The sequence below is a fragment of the Egretta garzetta genome, unplaced genomic scaffold, assembly GCF_000687185.1.
Source record: "Egretta garzetta isolate BGI_Z169 unplaced genomic scaffold, ASM68718v1 scaffold139, whole genome shotgun sequence".
Taxonomy (NCBI): domain Eukaryota; kingdom Metazoa; phylum Chordata; class Aves; order Pelecaniformes; family Ardeidae; genus Egretta; species Egretta garzetta.
This window is the reverse complement of record NW_009260832.1, coordinates 2,075,815-2,101,260: the sequence shown is the minus strand read 5'-3', so window position 1 is coordinate 2,101,260 and position 25,446 is coordinate 2,075,815. Positions and strand designations below refer to the sequence as shown.

Here is a 25,446-nt window from a genome sequence, read left to right as displayed (position 1 = left end):
CTAACTTGAAGCCATTTAATTATAAAATATTGTATGTTCCGAGTAAAGCACTGATCATAATGTAGTTGGTTTTTTTCCCTCTACATCTCACCCTGCCTTCTGCCCCTTTCAGGTAAGTCTCAGTTTAAGGAGATGAGGCACTTTTTTTTTTCCCCCCTTCTGGTGTTTACTTATGTACAAGTACATTCCCGTTTGAGGGAATAGTTTTTCTAAATGACTTTTACAAATCAGTCCCTAGTAAACTATTCTTCAGCACTAGGAATTCTTTAAAAAAAAAAATACTGTACAGCTCTTTGTTTCAGTCCATGAGCCAAGTTCTACTTTGCAGATGATGAGAATAAAACAGCAGAAAGCTTTCTTTACACTGCACTACAGTTAATACTAATGTTGTTATAGACCCAGCAGATGGAAATCTGAAATCATAATGAACTTAAAGTTCTTTAAAATGTATGGTCTAGTTCAGTGCAACATTAAACATTGAACTAAGTCCCATGCATACAGTGCTACAACAGTATAAAGCGTAGCTGTCTGCATGCCTTCAGCTCTTCTTCGTTTTAGCATTCCTGAACTACATAAAACAAGTCGTCATTATAACTGAGAATTTATTATGTGCACAGAATGATAATGAAATGGGTCTTGTATCCACTATTTACTTTCTTTCCGATATTAAGCAGCAAACTTCTAAATATTGGGAAATAGTTTAGATTTTCAAGTTTTAACAATCTTGTAGCTAGTATGACTCCATATTTCTGAAGACCACACATGTGTGTTTAGGTTGCACTATTTATTAAACTACTGTTATCTTTTAAAAGACTGAAAAGTCCTGGAGGTGGCTTTTATCACCAGTATCTTCAGTTGTGCTGAGTTTGTGTATAGCTTTTTGAAAGACAGAATTTACTTGTAATCTTTGTACTTTCATTTGCAGATGCTGGAAGTACGTCTGTTATATGAAATAAATGATGTTGAATCTCCAGATGGTGAGCAGGTGCCACCTTTACCAACTCCAGGCACGGCTTCCAATCCTCAATCTATTGTTCCCCAGTCTCATCCATCTACTAGTAGCAGTTCATCTGACGGACTTCGTGATAATGTCCCATGTTTAAAGTAAGTATATTCTGTTATACTTTTGTTGAGTGTGAAACTTTCCAAGAATGTGTGATGAGTGTATATATATACTTTGATATTATTTCAGAAATGTCATTGTTGGCAAAATGTTTTATTTATTAGAGCAATGTTTTCCAAATATCTGAAAGTTGAGTTCTATTTTAAGAAATTAATATTGCAATCTTAGTTTCTCTAAACTAAATCTGAAAATTCTTCCTTATTAAAGCTGCTTGCTTTAGGCAATTTTGGCGTATATGTTAATATAGTTATAGATGCTCGTGCTTTAGAGCAAACATTTTCAATAGCAGCAATATAGTTACTTTGAAATCTTACTGTCCACCGAAATAAATAGGCAACTGAATGTTTTGTGGCTCCTTAACTTTAGGCCAAGTATGTCTGAATAGACTTCACCTGTTAGTTTTCCAGAGCCTTAGATTTTTAGAACCAAATCAAAAGCAATGAAAATGCTTATAAATAACTAACTGAGAGGTAACACTTATTAGGCTCATAGACATATTTTTTTCATAACTCTCCAAAGGAACTACTTTGTATTTTGGGAACAGGAAACAATTAAATAAATGTCCCATTCTCATGGATCTTCATTTTGCATGATGCCTCACAGTGTACGTCTTTGACCAATTTTCAGATTTTTTAAATTGGGAGTTTTTTGCTTAATGTGTGAACTTTTACTCATTTGAGAAATAAAGGTTAAGAGAGGAGAAACTTTTTTACTCTTCCACAGGAGTGCATTAGGAGGCCTCTAGTCCATCACCTTTTCCTAACAGAATGTACATTGAACTTCATTTTCAGATATAAAGTTGACATGTATGTATTTTCTGTTTTCTGAAGTTTTAAAGTCTCAACTTGGCTTTTAATCTGAGTGCATCCATCTAGAAAATAACTAATTCTGATGGAGTTATTTTCTCTGTGTGGGAGTTCTAGTATGTCACTGGCTGTACTGAGTTGCAGAAGTGTCCTTCTAAAAACAGTAAATTCTAAACAAAACTGGCAAAGTAGAAAAATTGGAAAATTCTGCTTTTTTTCTAAAATATTGGCGAACCAAAGTATGAATTAATAAGAATGAATGAGTGAAATAATTGGATTTCAGGAACTGGAGGATCTTATGTTCTATGTAACTCTTTTCACCTTGAAAGATGAAATACCTAATTCTTTCTGCAGGACATCCATAAGCTTGTTCATCGGCATGCAAAAACAATCTTTCCAGGAGCTTCAATTCCCCCATTCCCAGGTTCATTCCGTACACCTAGTGTACCATTATAATTTACCTTGCTTTCATTTTTTTCCTACCATATCATCAGCTTTTTGTTTGCATTTGTCACAATATACTGTGCTTCAGCTTCCCTTTTCAGCATGCTTCTCACAGGCACCCCTTACCCCCTTCCATTATCTATATCAGAGTTCTTTTGGGAACTCTGAAAAGAATTGGTAACCCCTTCCTTTTAGACACTGAACACCTTTATCTATTCAGGTCAATGCAGCTGTTATGCCTTGCTTTGAAGAGGGGAGAAATGAAATATTTGTGATCATTGCTCAAATAATTTTCAATTAGAAAATGAACCAAAAGGGCCCTGAAAAAGTAGTGAATGACCAGTTCCAGTGTGGGGGAGATCTTCTGGTTACCTTCATGTGCTTGTGTTGATTTTTTGCAATTTTCCAACTTTCTGAAGTCCAATGTGGTATAGAATTCAATGAACTCTGAGCCCACAAGGAAAAAACTGAGACTGTGGAAAAACATAAAAAGATACCATGATTTTTTGCTTTGCAGAGTTAAAAATTCTCCTCTCAAGCAGTCTCCAGGCTACCAAATTGAGCTAGTTATCCAGCTAGTGTGGGTGAGTGGAGAACCTCCTCAACAGATAACCAGCTTAGCAGTCAACTCGGCGTATGGGCTGTAAGTATATTCTACACATTTTTTTCATTATCTGTTAGTGGTTTAAAATCATCTATTAAAAACTAAGACTCCATGTGTGTTCATGGGAGCTGCACAGCAATACAAGAGAGGCAATCAGTCTCCTGTGCTTTAAAGATAATTCCTTCTGGGTCATGGCAGAACCTGATGATGCTAACATCAGAAACAAATCAGCATTGCATTTCCTCACCTGCCACTGTACAGGCAAGAGTGAATGTTGTTTAAGTGTCTGTCAGATAGGTTGGCAAGTACAATGATGGTGATCTGTTCTACTTAGTGTCATGTGTTTTTACAAGGCAACAATTAAACAATACTACATGCTTAAATAGTAATTTATAAATATGCATAATTTAGGGTGATTCATAAAAATTAGGGAGTCTTAAAATTCTGAACAGCAACAAATACAGATATAGAACTTTACCAACATTTGATTAGCACTATCGTTCCTTCCACTTCTTTTTCCAGAGTAGTTTTTGGAAACTGTAATGGTATTGCCATGGTTGATTACCTCCAGAAGACAGTGCTCTTGAATCTAGGCACTATAGAACTGTATGGCTCCAACGATCCTTATCGCAGGGAGCCACGATCTCCCCGAAAAACTCGGCAACCGTCTGGAGGTGAGTAACTCAAAACTTGTTTTAACCAATTGTGCCTTTCTTCTGAGCTTATCTGGGCTGTTAGTGTATATTCTTTGAATACAAGCATACTTTTCTCCACTGTGGTTTCATCCTTTCTTCCTGATCTGTCCCTAATGTCACTATTGCAGGTTTGTTACTTCATGTTTTCTTCAAAACTGTTGTTTAGCAGAACCTACTGATGCTTGATGTCATTACTTATTTTTCAGTATAATGTATGTTTAAAGAAAAACCAGATGGGAAAACACTATCTGTGTAAATAGATATAAGCGTAAAGGTGCAATGGATTTATGCAGTTTACAAGCTTTTAACTTAATAACACAGGGTGAAGAAGTAGAAGCATCCTAGTATTTCTGATAAGCCTAGTACCCATATCGCATGCTTGTATAAAGCCATTAGTGTTTGCAGATAGCTGGTGTATCTGTTGGGATTCTTTGGCTATTGCCAAAAGGAAAATTTTGTATTTTTAAATTACTTTCTCCTCCTTGTTATGTAGTGGATACTTTGAAGTTAATTTGGAAAATGGCTAAAGACAGAATGATAAACAATGTTACTGCTGCCCCAAATCATTATTTTTCAATAGGAAATAAACTGTTCAAAAAAACTGCTTCATGCTCTAGTGTTGGTTGCTTTATTCTGAGACCCAGGTAAGTTTTTTGCGTAATATTTTGTTCAAATCGAAATGGATGCTCTAAGATGTATTTTAGTAAATCATTGGTTTGAGAAAGTTCCAGTTAGCACCAGTCAGCTTATTTAAACTGGGGAAACTGGTCTAAAAATCACTAACGTAGAGCAGAACATACACCGCTGGTATCCTGTCAGATAAAATATTTTCTTCCAATAAATAAAAACTTTATTAAAAACCTTACTTTTTAAGAGAGAAAGAAATAACTTTACTGGTTGACTGTGTTAATTCTTCTTGCGAGTAAAGGGCTTAAATTCTGCTTCATGCATTTAGATTATAAACTGCTTTGGGCAATGTTAAACATTACTTCCTTTGTTTTCTTGGCTATTGTTATTTTAATGTATTGGATCTGCATAACTCTGAGTTACAAGCGTGTCTCTAAGATGTTCATGGATGAAGTCCTTTTTGCTTGTGAATATAAGCTACATGACGTCATATATTTTTTCATCTTACATGTTAATACTAACAATCTGCATGGCAAGAGCATTTTAGAAACCTGGTTATACAAGTTATTCTGCTGGCTTTTGTGTCTCAAATGTACTGTTAGTGTCTCCGTCTTTCCTTTTCTCATTGCTTCATGAAGGTATGCTGACTGTGGCTTCTTGCATGTGCGGCCTTTCTAACTTATATTCAGAGTCTGTGAAAAAGCTTCGCACCTCTTATATAAGTAAGTCATCTCATGGCAATAAAATATTTTTGAACATCTGAATTTGACTTTTTTGACTTGTTCACTCACCATAAATATTTTTGTTAGTCTATTTTAAGTAATTGTTTTAATTTTAGAAACTCATTTTTAATCCATCGTGCTTTTGTCATTTTTCTTGTTCATGGCATCTTTAAAGGAAACTTGAAGGAAAAAAACCAATCATAATAGTCTCTGTATTTTGGGGGTTTTAGATAAATAAATATCAAAATCAAAAGGAGAGCTTATATCAGAAGTTACTGATGCCTACAGACCTAAGATCGTACTCACCAAACTTGGTGTTGTTTTGAGATCTGAGGCTAGAAGCTTCCCTTGCTTGGTCCCCTTTCTAGAAGAAAAAGCTTCACAACTCCTAGTGTTAGATTGTTATTATTAATAATACTAATATTTAATGTTGTAAAAGACAGTGATTTGTCTATTAAAAATGAAAATTTACTTCTACAAAGATGATGTTCATAGGGATTAAGAGTGGAGGTTTCTGTGTACTGCACAGCCCTGTGGGGTTTCCAAGCAGTTTTGAAGTTCAGGCACATATGCGAGGAGGTAGCCCATCAGAACCATGATTTATCCGAGGGCTTCTCTGACCGAGTCATTCACAGCAACTAAGAATTTGGAGAACATAAAGCTGATTTTTAAAAGCATAACATTGTTCCTTTCCTTAGGATGCTAGTTTTCTCCAGCCCTTGGGCAGAGGTAGGTAATCTCACCCCATTTTTTTCATGAAGGAGAGTAGAATAAAACTAAGTTAAGCGAAGAATGACCTAGAGTTTAAAAAAACGACTTGAGATTGTGGTCCAATTCTGTTAGTTCTTCTTTTTTTTTTTTCCCGAACAAGAAAAGAGAAATACATTTCAGAGAGGGTAGGCTCAATAGTCAAATAGTGCTTTCTGTATAGTCTTCCATCCTCTACTGCCAAGGGAGAAAGCTAGGCGTAAAAGAAATGCCTCCACCTTAAGATGATACAGAACTGAAAACCAGGATTTGCCACTGATTTATTATTGTGAAGGGAAGCAAAAGGTGGGCAGAAGTTCCAAACCTGGTTTCTGAAGCCAAGAATTGTAAAGCTGAATTTACCCGGGCTATTTAATTTAGGAATAAGTTAAAACAGGTTTTGTACAAAAGAGTTAATTTCTTAACCATGTAGTTAATTCTCTTCCCCTTTCCTTTTCCCCCCACCATCCTCCCAGTATCTGTAGCTGGAGCTACAGCCTTTTTAAAAAATGAAAATAATTTCTCTAGAGTTATTATTTAGTATTTCTTATTATTTGTAGTTCTTTCAATGTATGTGTTGCCAAGATTTCAATAATTTAAATAATAAAGCATTATTGCAGTGTAATTTTCCACAAATAAGTCTGTTACATTAAAGAACTATCCTTATAGTATTGGAACTATAAGAGTTAGAAAACTTTTGGATTTTGATTCTCCCTTTCTTGAACATCAATATCCATGTTTAGTGTCTTCAGAGATGCAAGGAACTTACACTTCCTTGGTTTTGTTTTGAAAGATATGCCTTTGAATTCTTTATCTTCACAACATTTGTATCTTAATACTTCTAAATCTATTTTTCTATGAATAAGACATTTTCCACTACTGTACAGCACTAATAACCTTCAGGGAGTATTAGTACTTAGTTTCAAAATCTTCCTAGAAAAAGTGCTTGTGTATTTAATGTGGTTGTTTTAGAGAAACTCAGTATATTTTTCCATTCTCTGAGACAATAACAATGCATTAAAAAAACCCCACGTGCTAGCTTGTGCATGCATTCAGACAAGCTCTTAATTAGTTACATTAAGTTCAGGTTCAGACAGCATGCAACAGAGCAGCATACTGTTATTGTACATTGTATCCCAAGATTGGAGAACCAAAAATTAAATTATTTCAGTATAGAGGGGAGTAGGAAAACATCATTCCCTGTTACTCAACCACTTCCATAGATATTGCCCAAAAAACACAGCAAGAATTGGTCCTTCCTTATTAACTTCCAGAATAAAATGTGTATTTCATAGACAATCAGTATTTGCCTACATATTTATAACTTAGTAAATGGCATGTCCTGAGTCAGCCAATTGAAAATCTAACACGACTTTTTAAAAAATGCGAGATTTTTCCCTTCACTTGTATTGCAAGAATATGATGTATTTTTCTGTCATTTTTTCTACTCGGAAAAGAAATTCAGATTCCCGTCTTAAAGCAGCATCTATTTAGAGAAAAGGCTCTCTACACTAGCTAGACTGTAGACAGGCTAGCTCAACAGATACAAGCTCCCGTGTTTTGGAATTTATCAGTGATTCATACCAGGTATATTACTCACATGTTTTGGGTGGCAATTTATAGTTCGTGAAGCATGCAGTATATGAGTTCTGTGAAGGCCTGCTAGACAGTGTCATCAGGTGCTTGTCAAGGATAAAAACAAAGTCAACCTTTGACTTCAGGTCATATTGGGGGGTTGGAGGGGTGGAAAACCAACTTTGGCCATGTGCCAAAAGACACAACATGTGTAAGTAAAAGCTTTATAGTGTGATGAAAACTCTATACAGTGGAGCCTGACACTGTTTAGAGACCTTTGTTTGATATACTGTTTGCTAAATATGACAGGAGCTATTAAGAAGAAAGGAAATATTGGTACTAAATTATCAAACAAATCATGATTTTATGACTAAACACCAAAACTTATGGACAGCTATTATTTTTTCCTTGCTTAGTTACATAATTAAGTTCCCATAGGACACCAATCTTAACTCTTTTGCAACTTACTATTGGTGGGAGTTATAAGGTTTTATGTGACTTATCAACTAGTACAATATAATACAACTTTTTATAAGTTAGAACTAATTAGTTCTGCTAGAGGAAGTTTAGGATTCTGACAAAATAGAAGCAGTTCTTGCATGCATGTGACTTTTTAAAAATTTTTATTATACATTAAAAAGTCTTTTTTGAATGTAATCTGCAAGTGTTTCAGAACTGGGGTTGAATCAAACATGAAGAAAATACATGCCTAGAATTGTGTGGGGTTGCTTATTCTAGTTGTTTCCCCTGTCTCCTTTCTCCTTGCACTGGATCTGAATGTGAACTCTGCTTGAGTTTTTAACTTAAATGCTAACTAAACCAGACCAACATCAGCTGTGGCTAAACCAAGTCCAGAGCTGAATCACAAAGTTTGATAGGGTTTGGGGATTTTTTTTTTTTACTTCATTTTTCAGGTTAACTGTTTTCAGTTCTAACTTCTATATCATTGTATCAAGCTAGTTCTAGTTGAAATTTTTTGGTTAGGCTGCTTTCCTGTTAAGTTGTAGTTTCTTCAGAGATATATCTGCATAAAGCTTATGTGAAGAACTGACAAATGTGTCATGAAACTTACTTTATACCTAAGTTAATTTCAGCTGTAATTCTAGGGAGTTTTTAATGCAACATGGTAACTTCTGTGTCTTTAGTAACACTAGTTGATTTTTTTAAACTAATTTTTGGGTAGTTTTCAAGCTTCTTGCTGCTAGACTTCAGAGAGATAAGCTAAAAGCTTATTAGAAGGTTACTTTTCTATATATTTGTGATCTACTCAGGTTGTAGTCTCTGCAGTTCTGAAATGGAAAACCTTGGATCAATTTGCTTTTATGATCCATAGCAATTAGCACATATGCTGTAAGCCTGAAACCAGACAGCTTTTCCAGGAGAGCTGTCTTACTGCCAGTGCGCACCCTGCTTCTATCAGGGTACCTGGGGTTTTGAGACAAATAGCAGTAAGGGTTGTTACACCCATTTCTTCTTGTTGGTCATGGACAGACCCTCATAGTTCACAAATAGCAGTAAGGGTTGTTACACCCATTTCTTCTTCTTGTTGGTCATGGACAGACCCTCGTAGTTCACAGGCTTAATCTGGATCATTCTTGTTACTCTCTGCTTAGTTTAATTAATAATACAGTCATAGATGAAATTACTTTTTATCTATGCCTATTCCCCCTTTGCTGTTACACAATAGCAGTGATGGCTATGCTTAGATTTCCAAGGTTTATGTGCTGTAATGATTGCCATAATGCACACTTTTTGGTGGGATAAATGTTACCTAATGCATAGGTGTATAGGTTTATGATGAGAGAATGTTTTGGGGGCTTTCTGTTGTACTGATTGATAAGAGTTATTCATTAAGTTGTTTATTAATCAAATTGTAGCCTCAAGGCTTCTTACAAAGAAATCAAGCGTGCAGGTGTATGACTTCATTCTTGGCTAAAGACTATTCCTGTCAATGCAGGATTTCAATTTTCGTAGGAAAACTAGTGTGAGAATTTAAACTCTTCTATGAAGATAACTTCCCCTTTCCTGTAAATATTTTAATTCTTTAAGTTCTTGAACTGCGCGTTTGGATTAATACAGTTTGGTTCCCAAAGGAGCATGATCTAGAAATACAACTATTTCTACAAGCACAGTTCAGGTTTGTCCTCCCAGCACTGCTACTGTCTAAAACTTGTATTGCTTGTTGGGAGAGCAGTAACAACTGGATTTTTGAAAAACCTTTTTACACAGCCCTGTCTACTACAAAACATTCAGACTCCCATATGTGTTTAAAACTCCGGTGCTTTCAGAGGTCAAATCACACTTTGTTAGAGAATATGTAGCACGATTATCCCATAGTGATCATTGATTTAGTGATGGATAGATAAATAAATAAATTGCTTTTTTACTTTCTCGTGGGTGGTGGAAAGTTATAGCTTCCACCTGGGATTTCACCACGCATTTTAGAATTGAAATCAGTTCCTGGGCTGTTGTTAAGTGTAGGCTTAACCAAGCCGTACAGTCACTTGACAATTTCGCATCAGTCCTAGTCACTGAGTGTTGAGGTTCAAGCTGTACATGCTCTTTATGATTTTAAAAAAGACTGCTTTGCATAAATGAAACTGTATGTGAATGCAACATACTTTTAATGTGTTCCACATTAATACAATATTTCAAGAGACCCTTTTTCCGTGAAATAATTAACTTCTGTTTCAGTATTTGGAAATTCTAAAGCTTTGATAGAAAAGTAGTACTGTTTCTGTATTTTTTTTTTGTCGTCCGTTAACAAATATGTACAGGTGCACTAGTGAATGTGTAGAATACAGCTGTGTAGACAGGCCTTGCATGTGCAAGCCCTTGTTGCCTTAGCCATTACCATTACGCCTCTCAAGCTTTTTGACTTTTGACAAGCTTTTTCAATATTTTTAAAATATTTGTGTTTATGCAAACCTCTTCCATTTTAAAAAATAATTCTTAACTATTACTGTTAAGTTTTACATGCTTGTTTGCATTAGTATCACCTCATGAAATTTTTGAAGGAAAACTTCATTATATAAACCCAAAGATGCATTACTAGCCTTAAAACATCAATAAAATTCACTTTTCTTAATAGTGGGCAGTCTTGACAGCAATTTCTTGTCAAAAAGCAAAATAGAAAAGTTCCTTGTATGCTTCTAGTTAGTGCTACGGAATAATAGTTAGGACCCTTATGAGGCAACTTCCATCTTTAGCATCTGACCATGGACTCCTATGCTTTATTTCCTTCACTGAAATGGAAGGAATGATCTTCTAAGTATTAACACATTGCAGTTATTCAAATGATCAGATTTGACAATGTAAGAATTTAGTGAAATGCCTTCATACAAGGATGAACACTTTCATAAGCACCCTGGAACCTAAATTCTGTAAGTGACACCAATAAGGTATTTTGCTGGAAAACAAACTTGGCAATGCAGCAGCAAATACAAAGCGTAAGACTGTAATAGGCACTGTAGTTTTACACATCATACTGCAAACATGGTTGTAATCTTCAAGATTCTCTTTCGTCTGACTTCCTTCTGCAATTACATTTTTAATATAACTCTAGGATTTTTTCAAAACTGAAATTATATTTGTACTTAACTTATATCTATAGCATGTAAATAATTAACTGTTCTGATAAATCTGACTTGCTGAAAATATGGTGTTTTTACTGAAATTTAATGAGGAAGCGTGTTTTGTAAAGAAAATTTTAGTAGGAAGAAGTGGCTCTACAGTCACTGTGGGTAATGTTCAAATGAAAAAAAAAAGTAATATGTAAAAGAAATGCTATCACAACTGGCTCATTTGTAGCTAATAAGAAGTGAAGTTCCTAACTGCAGTGGAAGAAAGGATAAAATAGCAGCTGTATTTATTATACACCATTTTTTTTGCTCCAGCAGGTCTTTGTGATATTAATGAAGGTACAGTGGTGCCAGAAGATCGCTGTAAATCACCCACTTCAGGTAAGCATAACTTTCTCTGATCTTCAGCTGCTTCTTTGACCAGAAGATGGCATGCTTTAAGTCAATGTTTACCAGTTAAGTAATTATATAAAACCTGTTGTCTTCTCACAAACCATTTGAGCTGTCATAAATTTTGCTGCATTGCACAACTGCATTTTTAAAGCGAGGCTGATCTGATATGTGGTAGGAATATGTCACAAAGATGAGTGAAGAGAGAGATAATCTGAAATATTTATGCTTCAGGGAATGTACTGGACAATGGAATTTTGAAACATTGATAAGAGATGCACAAATTCCTGTAATACTTCATGTGATGATTGTGTTTCAGAGTGCTCAAAAGTGCTAAAGATTATTTCTGTAAAAAGAGCTAGTTCTGCTTCCTCATAAGTGGTAAATTACTATTTTTGTTTGGAATCGGAGGTCTTCAGAAGCCTTCATCCTTACAAAGTAGGAGTTCTCTACTTAACACTTTCCCCCTCCCCCCCCTTTTTTTTTCAGTTGCCACTACTGTATGTGAATATTATAAATTGAAGCTTCAGCAGTATGTAATACTATCTAGTATTGTGTTTTTAGTATTGGCTAGTTGAGGCTATAGCTATGTAAATACTTAATAGTGCACATCAATATATAGTATTCAAGGTGAATATTTCATGTAGTAGCTAAAAATTTGTTGCTTATCTTCACCATTACTCTAAGAAAACTTGGAAAGGAATAGGTCACTTTATCTGTTTCATTCAAAGCTGTACTCAAAAGTTGGAGTAAAGGATAAAATTGCAGGTTTACTCAAGCACCTAAAGTATTATGTGCACTCTTTGCAATGTAGTGCAAAATGGTAATCAATATAGGAATCTAAAGATAGATTCGTTTTCTATTGTAGCATCTAACTTTCAAAGCTAAGTTGAAAGCATAACAAATCAAATATCCTGTTTGTAGCTCTAGTAGACATTTTAACATAAGTTTTAATTTCTGCTTTGACAACTGCTGTCTTTGATGTTAATTTTAAATTGTGCAAAACTCATCTAGATCAATGTCATTTTTCTTTTTTGCTAACCCTTTCTTAGAGTAAATGAGATTTATTTATAATGAATACAAAATTTGGTTTGAAATTTTAATTTAAAAGTCTTAACTAAATATGATTTCATGACAAACCTGTGTAATGCTAAGTACTGGCATGTTGAAGTTGTCAACTTCAGAATCATTTTTAATGCAAGCATTTTTATGGTGTTTAGAATAAGTGCATCTTCCCTATTTCATTTTTAAATATAAAGACCAACATCTGTAAATAGCTTTCTGTGCAGTGCTGCAGTTCCAGTAAATCACTTTCTCTGTCAAGGTTGAGGACGCTAATGATAATTCTTACCTAAGGTATTTGAATTTGAGCCACTTAAAGAGTCCATGCTAAGTCTAGTTACTGACAGACTGCTATAAAATATGTACAACAAACAGCTAATGAATTGTAACCCTTAATCTATCCTTTTTTTCCCCCTTGCTTGAGCATCACTCAAATGCCAGCTGAATCCACTTCCAACTGGTACTGCTAAAACATAAAACACTATTTAATTTGAATTAGAGGGTTTCTTTCATAATTTGGACTTGAAGTAGGGTAAAATTCAATTCACTATTTCCACTAACTAGCCCCAAGATGAAAATCAAGGTTTATATGGAAAAACCCTAAACTTAACAATTTGCCTCCCCTCCCTCTCTGTTTACTTTTCTCCCTCCCTTCCTCCTGAGTTGTTAGCTGAAGTAGGTTAAGAATTAATGCAACTTGTGTATTTCTTTAAGAGGATCAAAAAACAAGGCAATTTAGAATAGATGGATTCAAATGTTCTGAAAGGAGGCACAACTGGGGGAAATACCTAATCCTGCAGAGGTGGAAATCAATCTCCAATTTATGAGTTGACTATCTGAGAAGACTATTTCAAAGTTAGTTCATATTAGAACAAAATCTAGAAGTTTGGAGAGCTGAGTATTCTGTGAAGAGAGTATATAATGTCTTCAGGTGTACACACCTGAAGAGAAGTAAGCCTAAAGTACCAAAAATGGCAAATGGACAAAAGACAGAGGGGGAAAGCCACTGTTGCATTCCTCTGTAAAACAGAATCTTGAGGTAGCAAGGTTGCACTGTGTCTCACTTCCCTCAGTTCTGTCCTCTCCTCCCAGCTCTTGGTGAATGAGCTAAGGTTCATGGCAGGCTTCTCCAGTTTTCCTTTGAGAAAGGTACTCGGAAGGGAGGCACCTCCCTGATATGGAAATCATTTGGTGATGTTTGTGAAGAGAGAAGAGCTGCAGTCCCTTAGGTTTGGTTTAAGATGTGTATCTTTTCTTGGGCAAGAGCACAAGACTGGAAAGAAGCTTGAAAATGGCATTCCGTTTTCAGAGAGGTAAGAGAGGACATTTGGGAGAAATCAGCTGCACAGTATTAGCTTGAGCTTGAGATACAGGACAGAGGCCAGATTTAAATGAACTTTTTCCAGTCTAGAGGCTCTCTACTTTAGAGGGAAACACACTAGCATAAAAAGTTTGCTTGTTACTAGCTTTAAAACCGGAGGATGGGTTTCACAATTGAGTGCATTACTGACTTCGGCTGTTACAATGTGATCTGTAAAACAGACCAGCCACTGTTTGGGCTGAAGTTCACATTTGCTCAAGTGATCTCAGTCTTCCACTTTTTCCGCCTTTCCATGGCCAGGTGAAGAGAAGTGGAAGCTAACTTCCGTTAGAATTCCTCAAGTGGGTGGTTATACAGTTGAGAGGACTGTGAAAGGGTCTACCTGCCTATGCAAGTTAGAAGAGTATCCTAGAGTTTTAATAACAAAGAGCTACAGAAATACTGTGAAAATGCAAGAGAAATAATAACTTTACCTCCTACTTCTTATGTATAAGTTAAATGGTAATAAGCTCAGGCTCTGGGGGTGCTTATCTGACCCATAAAACACTGTATAGCATTGGAAACTGTCAAGTTTTTGTGTTTGTGAGTGTAAAAATGTTTGCATTCTTTTCTTATTTTACACTTCCACCATATAAAATCCAATTAAATTTGGCATTTTTAGTTGTACTATGTTTTAATTTCATTACAACAGTAAGCCTCAAATTGTGGCCTATAGCCACCACTGGTCTTTCAGTATTAGGGATTCAGAAAAATCCCAGGTGGACGCACTGGCTCCAAGTTGTCTGCAGAATAGACCACCCCAACCCACAAACAGATTTTCAAAACTTGAGTTTGTTATGGCAGTGTTCTGTGAATCATAATTTAGGTTAATCTTTGTGTCTGGAACCATGATTAGGACCGTAATCTAGTTATTCAATGTAAACATTCTATTTAATGAGAGAAATATTTCTAACAGTAAACTTGCAGCACTGTACAACACTGTACCCTGCATTATAATTTGTGATTAATCTCATTATGGTAGAATTCCTGACATACCAAAATAATTTGAACTTTATAGTATCTAGTATGGCTACAGACAATACCATATCAGTATTTGATATTTTAATACATCTTTGTATCTTAAACTCAAAGCTTGTATTAATACATTGGGTTTGTGTCAGATATATATTTGTATATCCATTTCATTCTGTCTTCACTCATAGGTTCTGGTTCACCAAACAATTCTGATGATGATCAAAAAATGAATAATTTTATAGAAAAGGGTACAGTATTTTTCTTTTTTATAGTCTTTTTTTCTCCAGTTCATCCTTTGATATGCTTAGATTGATCTTTTTTATTAAAATATTATTTACAGTGAAGACCAAAAGCAGAAAGTTTTCCAAGATGGTAGCCAATGACATAGGTAGGAACTAGAAAAATTCTACTCTGTCCCTAATACAGTGCCTTACTAACCCAGCAGCAAAAAACAAAATAAAATTCAAATTTCAATGCATTAAATTATTAATTTTTCATTCTTTATGCTAATTGGTAATTCTATGGGCCGCTTCTGTACTAAATACACTGGGCACAATTTTTTAAAAAATCAAGGATGTTGGTGGTTTAAATTCTCTGATTTTACAATTGCATTTCTCTATTTTCTGGATGGGTGAAATTCTAATCTGTACTAAGAGTTCAGTCTATGCAAGTCACAACATTATTCCAGTACTTACTCTAAGGTACACTCTCTTTGAGAACATGTGGCTGATTTAATTTCTTTTTGTGTTGCATTCATAGCCATGTGGTCAGATTTCCATATGACTATGGTCAAGATAGAGGTAGTATCATTTTTTCATTTAATCATCTGGAAGAGGACTTGGTCATATATATACATAAGTACACCTCATTACTGTTCCAGAACTGTATTTACTTTTCTGCATCCAACAGTGACACAGTACCCTACCAGCTCCAGACTTGTGTCTTAATTTGGCAACAAAATTTCCTTGGAATATGTTGTATGCAGGTAGATTGAACCCTTTTGTGATTGGAATGGAAATTAACTCTGCTTCTGACAACTGGGTCATTAAAGTAAATGAAGGCAAGAGACTGTGTGATTTAATTTTGGGAAAGGGACTCTTCTTCCTTGACTGGGGTGTGGTTATTTTCATTTCAGAATCACAGTGTTAATGGTTCATTTTGGTTTTGTTTAGTACATTAGTATATCATTGTAGGAGGATTTCGTTTTATCTCCGTAGTCAGATCAAAAGGTTGAAACTACTTTGTATAGTAAAACTGTTTGCTAAAGTAGTATTTCCTAGGTTGTGTTGAATTATAGGTTAAGACTAGGGAGGAAGAGATTTCTTTTCCTGTAGTCTCCCTTTGATTTGCTGTTTGGCAATTTAACTTCTATCCTAAAACATTAATCCCTTTTATTGGAACTCAGTAATTGAGAAGAAGAGTCATTCAAAATTCAGTGAGATAAATATGAGTATGATGTAGTCATCTTTGGAATCTGAGGTACAGAATGAGGAAGAGCAAGAATATGCCCTTTGCTCAGCACTATGTCCAGCCCTTCTTGCAGTGATAACAGAAGTGTTAGGGAAGATCAGTTCTGAGACAGTGGAAGCCTGAATGTAATTTAAGAAAGCAAATGGCTGTCAATAATATATTATGTCATTTATCTGTAATTAAAAAAAAAAAAGGAATATCATTTACATGAGTATTGATTATGTTCTCCTAAAGGAAATTCAGGCTAACTAGAAACTTACGTTCAGTTCTTCTAATGGGAAAAACAACATTTAAACTTGTGCGTGTTATGTTAATGCCTGTTGATGAGGCAATGCCTCCCTTTTGTCCCAAAGCTGTCTCTTCTGAACTTAAGATAGCTGATCTTGTGCATTGTATGTTTGAGTGTGACTTCATTATATTTTTTCACTTCTTTAAAGAGTAATGTTACAGTATTAATAAAACATGCTAATGACAATTCTGTAGAACTGTTGACATCTGTTTCAGCTTGAAGCCTTTCTACTGAAAATATCATGAATATTTTGCACAGCTAAAAAAGCAAAACATTTATTTACAAGACATGCATTCTTCAGGGTGTGAGTTAAATGCAGAGTTAATTGAGACAATAATGCATTTGACCTGTGATTCATAAGTGTCTCCCAGTCAGCCCATACTGTAATTTGTGTAACTTGCACAGTTTATTGGAAGTTTAAAGACACTTAATTATTTCATCTGCGTTCTGTTAAAGTTTTGAGTGGTTCAATGCCATGCACTGAATGTTTTCTTCACTGCCATGTTTTCTATACTTTACCTGGCATGTTTACGCTGCATGACTCTTTCTGAACTTAGAATATAAGCTCTTCCACACAAGTAAAACACCTCTTCTTCAGTGTTAAGTTGCATGGGTTTGCATTTTCATTGTTTTGAATTGAATTGCCAACTAAATGTGAATGGACAATGAATTTTGTAAAACATGTCATTTCCTGTCATTAACTTCATCATGTTGTGTGAAACAAATTGTTTACCATCAGCTGTGTTCACATGGATTAATTTGATATATGTGGCATGGTCATAGCTCTTTGCTCTGGCATATAGTGCAATCAGTTCAAGTTCTTTCCATTCTTTGCCAGTGTGTGAAATGTAACTGTCAAATGTATTGCAAAAGAGAATAAGAATTACTTACATTGATAATTTCAGTTGTTGTTAATATCACTCCTGTGTCTTTTGTCACATGGGAACGGTGAGTAAGGGAATACTGCTTGCAAAGTGAGAAGTAATTTCATTTCAGTGATAGGGCTGTAAGGTGGTAACATAATACACAAGCAATATGAAGCCATTGTCAATGTAGTCACTTTATTGAAACTTATGTAGAGACATCTTCATTTCTACAGATTTCTATCATTATTGACAGTATCAGACAAGGATTCTTGCTCTGTTAAAGAATCAAAAACCATCTAAGACTGCAACAAAATGTAAATGCTTCATGTACCAACACTCCAGCTTTGCCATAAATGCTGTTAAGATTGTTTGGTCTTCTGTTTTTTTTCTAAATACTCAGTTGTGAATGTTCCATGCTAAGGAATGGATAGTAACTCAAGTTAAACACCTATTGTGAATATGTTGCTTTTGGGTCACACTTCCCTTTTACTTGCATCAGAGATGAACTTTTGGAAAAGTTGCAATTACCTTGGATATATGGAGATACTTGGTTTAACTAACCATTTCTAGAATCGTAGAGAATATAGGGGGCCACTATTAAACCCAGCCATTTCTCTTAGGAATGGCAAGTATTTGAAGGTATAAACAATGTGCTGTGAAGTAGTAGAGAGAAGCATACCAAATGTAGATGAAGGAAGAAGAATTGATAGGAAATACTTACTTTCTAAAGCCATGACGTTTTTATAGAAAGGTGTTGTGATCCAGCTTCAGTGGAAGCAAAATCTTAAGCTGTTTTACTCATACTTTGGTCAGTTAATTACTTAGCATGAAGAGATATATGCCACTAAATATATAACTACATATTACGTCAGAAGGTTAAGAGATATCGTAATGTCCATTTCTGGTAGAAGCTTCAGTAAAGGTGCATGCAAAATACTGTAGACTCTTAAGACCTCCGTAACTGTGCCAGTAAGCTACATGTAAAATACTTTTCAGGAAAATTGGTTTTATTTAATTTCTGTAGTTGATACATTTAAAAGAAAAATACAAACAATATTATTAGGCAGATCTAAGCAGAGTAGCTTGAATTCCAAACTTTTATAATCCCTGCTGTTACTATTGACATGAGGTTTCTCACGTTTCTTGCATTCTAAGTGCACACCTAACTTTTTCAAACAGTGCTAAATTCACTGATTGTTAATGCTGTTTTAATGGAATCAAATATTAAGATGCTCACAGTAAGTTCTTTTTTTGCCCTAATGCCAGAGTTAGACTGTTTCTTCCAATGTGTTTTCAATAGTTGATCTAATTTTGGATATATCAAGTATATCTTTTCTTACATTCTCTTGTAAAATGGTCTTATTCTTCTATCAAATCTAGAGATTTGAGATAATATAATAAGATTATCAGCATTGATAATCTATTTCTCTATTGTACTGTCACCAGTAAAATATTCAATTCTTTAAGCACCTTGAAATTGTTAGTGTAAATCTTTTACTTCTGTGTAGTTGTAAAATACAGAATAATCTGGGAACTTTGATATGTCTAACAAATTCTGAGCTACTTAGTTATTTCTCATGAAACGTTAAATGAAATAGGCTTTATGTAAACTGTTCTCTTGTCTGTCAAAATACCAAGACACGTGTCTCCTTTAAAGTCTAAACCCTTTAAAAAAATTATAATGATTGTTTCCTTAAATAAAGAACAGATGAGAAATCGTTCTATAACTTTCAAACTGATGTGCTATACATTGTAAAGTATCAGCTCAGGATAAGCCACTGCAAATAAAATGCAACTATTACTTTCAAGCCATAGCTTCCTATTGATAGTTCAGTCATGTCTCAGCCTTCAGGTTTTCTTTGTTGAATTGGTTGAGCCTGCTATGCTGAAATATAACTTGCTATGCCAAGGTAATCTTTCATATTTTAACACCTACCTCCTCAAGCCTGGCCTATGAGAAATCTCCAAGAATCCTGAATGTTGGTTTTGGACAATACTCAATTTAATTTATATATATTAGCAAGAGAAAGAATGTGTGTGTGCCTGTGTATGACTCTAGATTTTCTAATGTAGAGGAGTATTAAATGAAGGTCTGAACGCAGGCAAAATAGTCATTGTTGCCTTGAGCAGAAGGGTGCCAGGAGGAGCAAAACTGCTCCCCGGTCTCTGTCCCCTTGTCTCATACCTGCTACAGAAGGGTCGTCTTGGCTGTAAATGCTGCAGCAACCACCACCACCACCAAGAGAGGTATTAAACTCTGATATGACAGCTACTACTTGAGGTCAGCCACACCCAGCAGGAGCAGTACCATCATCTTTGCCCTGTCGTACAACTGGGGTAAAAAGCCTTACACTGAGCATGTTCTCTGTAAATCTCCTTCCTGTCTTCAATTTCTCTGATTTATATCTTTTGTGCCATAGAAGTTGCCTAGCAAGTTTCTGTTTTTCATGTGAGGCATAGCAAAACTGAATTTTCTGAAACTATGGTAAAACCTAAGCCAGATATGAATACAAGCATTGGTTTCTTTATAGTAAGTAATGTTAGTTAAAAACAGCTTAGCTGGTGAAATATTCCTATTTTCTTACTGCATCTCTAGGCACTTTTTTCTTTAAACACAAGATGGCACTACTGTTACTTAAATAGATTCTTGTTTCCTATTTACATTTGAATTATTGAGGTTTCTGACACATTAATGTATGTTTTGAAATGTGAGGATTTTGCATAGCACATCAATTCACGATTTCTAGCAATGACATCCTTTTTAACAATTCATGTATCCTCTTGTCCTATTAATGAGGCATAGTTCAGTGTTAGTAGAAAATGATGTCTGACAAATTTATTTTACCTTATCAACCTGGTTCACACAGCTGTGTGAAGGAACAAAAAGCTAAAACTGTGGATTGACTCTTAGAATCCAATGCACTTGCTTGTACTTGTTACTATCTGCTATATTACCTGTTACCCAGTATCTTTTTTTTTTTTTTTGTCAGTTTTCTCCAAGTTGTTAAAATTGTGTTAAACATTTCTATTTGAAAAGCCAAAAGTGACTGCTCTGGTCTTCAAAGTGACTAAGTTAATTAATCATTGCTGCTATTCACACATAGTAAAAGCTGTGAAAAGCCAAAAATAACTCACATTTATTTTCTGTGTCTATACTTGAGCTTTTGTTCAGTTATCTCAGCTTTTATGATTTACATGTCTATCACAAAAAACAAGTCTTATTATGAGGAATGCCCATCTTGTAATTCATAAGTCCAGATTGAGGTTTCATGGTCTCTTTTCAAGCTGATGTAAACCCAAGCTGACAGCAAAAAGATGGGCTCCTGGTCACTAGTGCTGTTTTGTACCATGGTTTTCTGTTTGTGTAGCTGAGTTCTGATCTGAAACAGGAGTTGATTTTTTGTTGAAAATGACCCTTGGCAGAAACTTCCTTTAGGTGAGTTTTGGCCTCCCTGTTAAGCTAGGCAGATGCCAGTGCCAATGCAAGGATGAGGGTAGAAGACATGTGGTTGGACTGCCCTTTTCAGTTTCAGCCTGCACTATAAGTTAAAGTGACTAGCATTTCAGTCTAAGAGTAAGTAATTTCAATTTAATTTGAATAGGACATACTTTGTAACATTGACGCACGAAGGAAATGAGAAGATTATTTCTGGAGCCTTACTCTCAAATTTTTTTATGATGTATGAGAGGAATAAAACTGTTCAACTATTCAGATAACTAGCATTTGCAATATTGATGAGCATGATTGATGATACAATGAGGTATTTCACTTTTTGAAGGAGAAGTAACTTTAAATCACATGCTGTTCTTCAGGATATGTAGAAAATGGAATGATTTCTCTTAATGATAATTAGAATGAGTTAACTCCATTTTTAGCTGAGAGACGCAGCAAGATTCAGGCTGCTTTATGACTGGTATCCATTACAAGGTACTCCTAGAATTATGAAGCTATTCTCAACATCTACTTTAGGTAGAGAAGTATTACCCTTGCAAGATAATGAAGAATTAAATGATATATCAAAATTCAAGTATGTGGCTGGGAAATAAATTCAGAGTCTAGCCCTGGTCTAGTAGTTAAGCTACATCAAAATTATTCCTTCTCCAGTAATTGTTGGAAGAAAGATAGAAGAGGGATGTACAGCTGCTAGTTTACTAGTGACTTTTATTATAGCAGCATTTGTTAATATTGTACTGCATTTTAAACGGACAACAAGATTTACATTCCTATAAAGAGAATTTTCCAAGTCAGGGATGAGTTCAAGTGCTACTTCTTACTTCAGCAATGTTATCAAAATTATACTATCTTTTATTTGAATGTTGTGAGTGTTTGTATGCTGCTGATTTTATAATTATTCTCTGCAGTGTCTTCATTCTTCTAAGGTTGTGGATTGCATCTCAGGTGACTAGCTTTCTACACATGTGCATTAATATTTTAGCATTATTAAAAGTTCATCTTTTCTCTATTTTAAATATCTCAGGCTTGATGAGCAAGTAGGGCAGAAGATGAGGGGATGGGATGGTAACTTTATTTAAACTTCAGTCAGTGCACATTCTTGCAATAGCCACGAGTCTGTATCCTGTCCTCTCACCTGAGGAGATAAAACTTGAGGTTGAGCCAAAGCAAAATCAACCAGTAGATCAAGTTCTGCCTGAAGCCTGAGGAGAAATGGAGCTTGGCAAAAGTCATAAAATGCTGTATGTGGGGATTTTGGTATCTTCCATGTTTTACTTTGCACCTCTCCCTTGTGGAATTGAGGCTCTGCTTTAGTAGAAAACCTGTTAAGTACTGCAATTAATGTAATCAACTATGATATATTAAATATTGGGGAAGAAGCAAATAAAGGCCAGCAGAATCATGTTTATTCTTTTTAAAAAAAAGATATACTTCACTTTTCAGCAAAGATGTCCAGGAAGCTAAGTTTGCCAACTGAGTTAAAGCCTGATTTAGGTAAGTTTACATAGTTGATTTTTATTTTTACTAAAACTGTTTTACAGACTGAGTATGTTGAAGGAGGAGTCCTAAATTATGTAAACTATTGTGACTTTGTTGCATTTATCTGAAGTGTACAACTAAAATTTTAATTCCACTCTTTTGGAGGGCTCTTGGGCACAAAATGTCGTTGATGTCATCATAACATAAACCTGTAAATCTTGTGCATGCCTTACTGCACTTCCATCATAATTTTTAGGCATCTGTCACTCATTTCATCAGTAGTGCTGTGATAGCAGAAGTGTGAATAAGCATGTAATTTGAGGAAAATTGCTGCCTCTTTAGAAACATCTGATACGTTTTAAATTGAAAAATGAAATCTCTCGTAAGAATAACAGGATATGTTGAGGTCCACTTGACAAATAGTTGGACGTAGTTTTACAAATCTTAATTGTCTTGTGACCACTCTCTCTAAATGAAAATAATTTACAGCTGTTTGGATGGATGACCAGTCTGAGAATTTAATTTTTCTTGAAAAAGCACAGTAACTTTTTACATACAAAGCAGTTCAGCTGTGAAGCCTGTAGTACTAAATGTCATTCTATTGCATAACTAAAACAGCATACAGATGAATAGATTTATTTATTATTTTTTTTTAGTACTTTGCCAGCTTGTAGATCTGATCCAGCTCCCCCACCTTGTTCTCTAAAGATGATGGGGGAGAGCTGGAGAGCTGTAGACCTACAGCAGTAGATGCAGCCTGAATGTGGAAGCTGCCTTCTGCCTGCCGCAGCTGGCTCCCTCTCCTGTGGCAGAGGTGCTACCACAACCCCAGCAGAAGACAGACCAGGAGCAGGCTGGCAGCTGCACAACTGTGTATTTGACAACTGCCGCTGTCAGCAAGGGAAGAGTCCACGGCACTGGGATATCCTGAAACTGAGCTGGACCACCCTGACTAACAATATACAATTACAGCTTGCTCCACTCAGAGAAATGTGAAGTTGGAAGGAACCCTCAGAGATCCTTTAATCCATTGCTATGGCAAGGATCCAGATGGCTGACAATTTAACCTCTCATCTATTCATGAGGCACTGATAAATAAGTTTTTAGAAAAATCCCAGACAAAGTTCCAATGTTTTGTAGTCAGTTAGACAAATTTCCTGTTATTTAATCGGCCTTCCTTGCTTCCATATTAACTTTTTCTTGTCCTTTCCACAATGAACAGGGATAACAAGTGCTCCCTATCTTTTTGTTAGCCATCTTTTATGCTGTTGGAAGCTGTCACCGTATCTCATTTTCTGAATGAATTTCTGAATGAAGATTTTTTCAAATCTTCATTTTTTGCAGATTATTTTTTTACGAAGTTCAGAACCTTTTTGGGGTTCTGTTGTCTAAATCTAAGATGGCTTTTGTTAATCCCCTCTGGACTTGGCATTTTTCCTCATCTTTCTAAAACTCTTGTGCCCAGAAATAGAGGGATTTAACTTGGCCTTGTTGGCATGAAAGAATAGAAAAAAATTTCTTTTCAATCTGTGTCTGTTCTTCCTTACTACCTTTACTAATGATTTAGAGATTATTTCAGTTTACGGTGAATTCTGTTGTACTTTTCAAACTGGACTACCTTTGTACTTAAATATTATCCAATTCATTCTAATTCTACTGTAAGGTGGTTTACTCCCAATTATTTGATAGCAATAAGTACTTGAGTCTGTTTTGCCCGTGATGGTAACTGACAAATGATCTCCCCCTGTCCTTATCTCGACCCACGAGCCCTTTGATTTACTTTTCTCTCCTCTGTCTGGTTAAAGAGGGGAGTGATAGAGCGGCTTTGGTGGGCCCCTGGTGTCCAGCCAGGGTCAAACCACCACAGTCCTTAGAAGTTTTCAATTTTTTATGAAGACGGGAGAAAAGAGAGTGATGAAATTCTTTCAGTATTTTCTGATCCTGAAAGTTTCAGCATTTTCTACTTAATTTCATATTTGCTGTTCTTTCTACTGAAATAAGGGAATTTTTTTGTCATCTCACTTCTGGTATACTCATAAAATAGTTTGTACCTTCCAAATTGTAATAGCCTTTGACTGGTTTTGCCTGACTTTGTGCACGTGTGGATATCTGCACTCAGATGCCTCATTTTGTTCTGTGTAAAATTATTCTAGGTTTTCAGGTCTGTAAATAACTTCCTTAGGCAATTACATTCTTATTTATTTATTTTACTTCTATCTAGCGGGATAGCTTTTGCAGAGTGTTCTTCAGAGACTGTCAGCTTGCTTGTAGTTTTTTGTCACTTATGTGGCCATATCTACTGGCTCTAGGAGACAGCTGAAATGCCTTTCTCCCCAAGTTCATTATCCTTATAATTATCTTTCTGTTCTTTCCATGGCTTCTTGAAACCTTCTCTTCCACAATCTCATTCTTTCAAATTACTTTTCTGTCTTCAGATCTTTAACCTACCCTTTTTTCCTCCCTAAATAGCTAAAACAAATTCTAAAGTATGTGCTTTTGTATTTATCCTTCACTTAATAAGCCAGAAGTTTTCTTGAACGTACTCTAGGCTGCATTATACCATTGTTTTTCAATGTTGCAATCTAGATGATTAAGGTACCATTGCCACTAGCTCCTATCCTCTTAGTGGCTCAAAAGAGCCTCATTTTTTCATCCTTCTGATGAAGTGCTGTGTAGTGGCTCATTACACTGTTGTTCCTTCCTCTTCATCTGAAACTAATCCATTAACAAACTGTAAGATATGAGAATTCCCCCCCCCCCCCGGGACTCCAGGATAGTATGCACTGGTGTGGTCACACTCTTTACCCCTGTTCTCTTTCCTGAATGAACATCCACTCCCCACAGTGCCGGTATTGTCCGACAAGTTAATTTTTATGGGTTTTTTCCTGTTCATTCTAATTTGTACACATGGTCTTTAAATATTCAACCAGATGCAACTCAACAAATGCACGTTTAATTTTATGCCTGTTGCAGTTAACGTGTGATTATATTCAGACTGATTAATCCATGTTAGAGTTCAAAAAACCATTAACTTAATAAATATTCAAGCCTGAAGAAACAAGTGTCTTCAGAGGTTGTGGTCATTAAAAGAATCATAAAAACAAGTAATTGCTTCGTTGTTTTACTCTGGATTTGGACTTTTTTTTAAATGTGAAAACTTAAGATTTCAACATCTGA

General features: G+C 35.4%; 1 protein-coding gene across 1 annotated transcript in view; it reads left to right on the top strand.

Moving 5' to 3' along the window:
- STXBP5 (syntaxin binding protein 5) overlaps positions 1 to 25,446 on the top strand; it is a 112,571-nt gene that overhangs the window by 76,885 nt on the left and 10,240 nt on the right. The window contains exons 17-23 of the mRNA XM_009646959.2: positions 926 to 1,104; positions 2,891 to 3,016; positions 3,500 to 3,651; positions 11,243 to 11,305; positions 14,900 to 14,959; positions 15,052 to 15,099; positions 22,234 to 22,284. Of these exons, the coding sequence (XP_009645254.2) occupies positions 926 to 1,104; positions 2,891 to 3,016; positions 3,500 to 3,651; positions 11,243 to 11,305; positions 14,900 to 14,959; positions 15,052 to 15,099; positions 22,234 to 22,284 (679 nt within the window). The remainder of the gene's footprint in view (positions 1 to 925; positions 1,105 to 2,890; positions 3,017 to 3,499; positions 3,652 to 11,242; positions 11,306 to 14,899; positions 14,960 to 15,051; positions 15,100 to 22,233; positions 22,285 to 25,446) is intronic.